The sequence below is a fragment of the Pinus tabuliformis genome, chromosome X, assembly GCF_031772625.1.
Source record: "Pinus tabuliformis cultivar Carrire ecotype Pingquan chromosome X, CPIR1, whole genome shotgun sequence".
NCBI classification, from domain to species: domain Eukaryota; kingdom Viridiplantae; phylum Streptophyta; class Pinopsida; order Pinales; family Pinaceae; genus Pinus; species Pinus tabuliformis.
In genome coordinates this window covers 136,268,590-136,271,442 of record NC_142308.1, presented here as the reverse complement: position 1 = coordinate 136,271,442, position 2,853 = coordinate 136,268,590, and the positions used below count along the sequence as shown (strand labels likewise).

Genomic DNA, 2,853 nt, shown 5'->3' with positions numbered 1-2,853 from the left:
GATGAAATGGAGGGCTCATTCACCTTTAAACTTTAGTTACTGTGTTATCCTTTTGTATTCATTTTCCAGTATCAGCCATTATGTAACACATAAAACATTCCATGGAATAAGAAATTTATCAGAGCAAGGATTCTTTCCTATTTTGACTTTGCAAAGCGAAGGCTGTAACCCCATGTTTATTAGGCACACTCACGTTCTCAATATCACTTGGGAAGTCCGCACCAGCAGCTAATGAGTAATTTCACAATAAAAAGTTCAGCATAATAAGCAAATCCATAATGTTACTCAGTTTCTTCGATTGTAATTTGATGTATATTTACAAATGTTCTCTAGGACAAACTGAACAGCAACAAATTAGGATGTTTGTTTATTTGTCTCAAAATAAATAAGCTAGCTGCACAAGAATAACTATTCTAAGCAGAAGAATATTTGTGAAAAACATGGGTGCCTGCAAATTGAGTTTGAATTTACTATCGGTACGAGGTACAGTTTTTAACTTCACAGGTATAAAGAGAGTTTGAATGAAAATACAACTTCAGAGCAAATTCACTCTCTCATCTATTCTTCCGAAGCCATTCCATAATGTCTTTTTCAGCCTCAGTGAGCTTCCCTTGGTTTACAGTTCCTTCAACAAATTCAAAATAATCCTTGTAATTGCGTTTGTAGTAGTCATCTAGCCTCTGCAAGAGAATGGAAATTTTAGTTTTCAATGAAAATTCAATTTTATGTATTCTTTAACAAGAGGGTTTCAATTATCCCTTGCCCTTTCTCATAAGTGGATTTTTTTAATTTAAAGCTGAGCCTAGGCCGAGGCCAATCACTCTGGAATTATTATAGTGAAATGTAGCTGACTGATTTAAACACTCAAAATAATCTCTGCTGAAAATCTTGTAAGTGGGGATTACCTATTTAGCCGAAATTATTTAAGATTTGCACTTGACTGTATCTGTATCAAACACCCTCTTTGTATATAAAAGTGATGGCAAATTCTAAGTATTGTACCATAAATTAATGATTGGCTTATAATCTTTTCATCTGAAAACCACATTATTTTAATCTAATAGTCAAAATTTAAGTCAATAATTAGCTTACAGCATGGTGCTAATATTAGCCTACATTATCTATGGAATATTTAAAATTTGGTAAGATATACAACTTCCTCGCTTTACCCTTAATCCCATATACGGTTGACACCAATTTTAACCCTCAAAGCAAAACCCGGCTGACATTGACTTTCCCATTAAAATCTGTGTAGTTTTGATCTTTGATTTTGATTCTAAGTGGCGCTGTATATAACCAGAGACAAATACACAAAATGTCAAAAAGATAGGTTAAAAAGCTTACCTCCTTTGCATATTTCTCCTTGTTAGCCTTAGACTTCTGTAAAAGCCCTGTTACACAGGCCAGCCCAGTGTCAATTCTAACCGCAATCCATTTGCTAAATCTAGAGCTTGAATATCCAAGAATTTTGCCTTTCTAACCCCTTTTGGACATTCACAAGTATGAGTCCAAACTCCATGTTTTTCAGGCCCTCTGTTACTTTTCACTGAAAATGAAGACAACCCCAATAAGCCCAGCCACACAACCCCAATAAGCCCAGCCACAACAGCATTAGGTCCTACTATATCGACTGTGCATATGAAATGGGCTCATCGGGTTTGAAACTTTAAACCAGAGAAAACTGATTGGAAATTGTCATTCTATACCAAACAAATCTAAATACCATATTCACAACTTTACAAAAAAAATTAGGAATTTCCATGCAAAACAATGAATTCACATAAATTTTTGGAACTAAAATTAAAAACCCATTAAAGAGCACAAGATTATACTCTCTATAAGGTCGTTTTTCTTGCTGTTTTCTTCTTCAGCTGCAGCCCAGTCGGGAGAAAGTACCGATTGTAAAAGGAGTGCAGACAGTATAGTTGACTGGAGCACTTTTCTCCTACAATGCAAAGATGGAGAAGTAGATTTACAGAGATAAGTGGGTTTTGGTTTTACAGAGATAGGAGATGGGTGGTGGCAGGCAATCTCTCGCTTACAGTCGTGATTATTAATGCAACAAACTGAAATTGATGAAGGAAGAACCATGGCAAACGGAAGAGCCATCAAGGAAAACTATAAAATACCACTGTTTCAAGATGAACCGAAGGATTGAATCAGGGACCAATGTTGGATGGGATAAGTCCCGAGGTCTAGATCCATTGGGGCTTCGATTTTGACGACTCCATGTCCACCATTCACAAATGATCGAGATCGATATCCGCTCTGGATATTTTCTTCTAGTTTGGAAACGAACGAATCATATCAAAGTACAAGTCTTTAATCTCTTGTATCTCATGCATTATGGAATATTACACCGTAATCATTACTATTTATCACAACAATTAAAAAAAATAAAATTTATTTTTATTTATTTATATGGTTAATTTAAGATTCAGTGTGTGTTACAAGGGAAATTAGAATTATTAATAACTAACAAAAGTCTAGGTCTATCAAATGTAAGTAATTGTTATTGTTAAATACATAACTATTGAGATAAACCATTTTATTGAAAATAAAAGACATGAGCTAAAAGGTTGAAGGAAACATCAAGTATCAGATGAGGTGACTGGGGCCAGATCCTAGGCGCTTGTACCTAATAGGGCTGGAGGTTCAGGCCACATTGAAGATGGCTCTCTATGTGTGTTAATCGAGCATCGAGGGTGACGAGACAAGAACAATGATGGGGTTGGACTTGTTGAATTCTGTTCAAGGAGGAGGTGATGTCAATGTAGTCTACATGCTTTCCTTGAGGACTCTGCCCAAGAGTGCCTTCATTTGCCAATGGAGGATAATGGAGTTAAGATATTG

At 35.7% G+C, this 2,853-nt stretch overlaps 1 protein-coding gene across 1 annotated transcript; it reads right to left on the bottom strand.

Annotated features, from left to right (window-relative positions):
• Window positions 1-229: 229 nt before the first annotated feature.
• Window positions 230-2,334, bottom strand: LOC149138836 (uncharacterized). The gene is made up of 3 exons (XM_089447403.1): window positions 1,833-2,334; window positions 1,345-1,391; window positions 230-680 (listed from the first exon to the last, which is right to left on the bottom strand). Exons 1-3 carry the CDS (start codon window positions 2,107-2,109, stop codon window positions 555-557), a joined length of 450 nt encoding a protein of 149 aa, XP_089303529.1. The 5' UTR covers window positions 2,110-2,334; the 3' UTR covers window positions 230-554.
• Between the last annotated feature and the right edge of the window lie 519 nt (window positions 2,335-2,853).

What these genes read in the sequence shown, in the direction of transcription:
- LOC149138836 (XM_089447403.1), bottom strand. Translation starts at nt 2,109, where the DNA reads ATGGCTCTTCCGTTTGCCATGGTTCTTCCTTCATCAATTTCAGTTTGT. An exon ending in GAAAAACGACCTTATAGAGA is followed by an intron (nt 1,392 to 1,832) that starts GTATAATCTTGT and finishes CCTGTGTAACAG; the next exon opens with GGCTTTTACAGAAGTCTAAG. An exon ending in AGGAGAAATATGCAAAGGAG is followed by an intron (nt 681 to 1,344) that starts GTAAGCTTTTTA and finishes ATTCTCTTGCAG; the next exon opens with AGGCTAGATGACTACTACAA.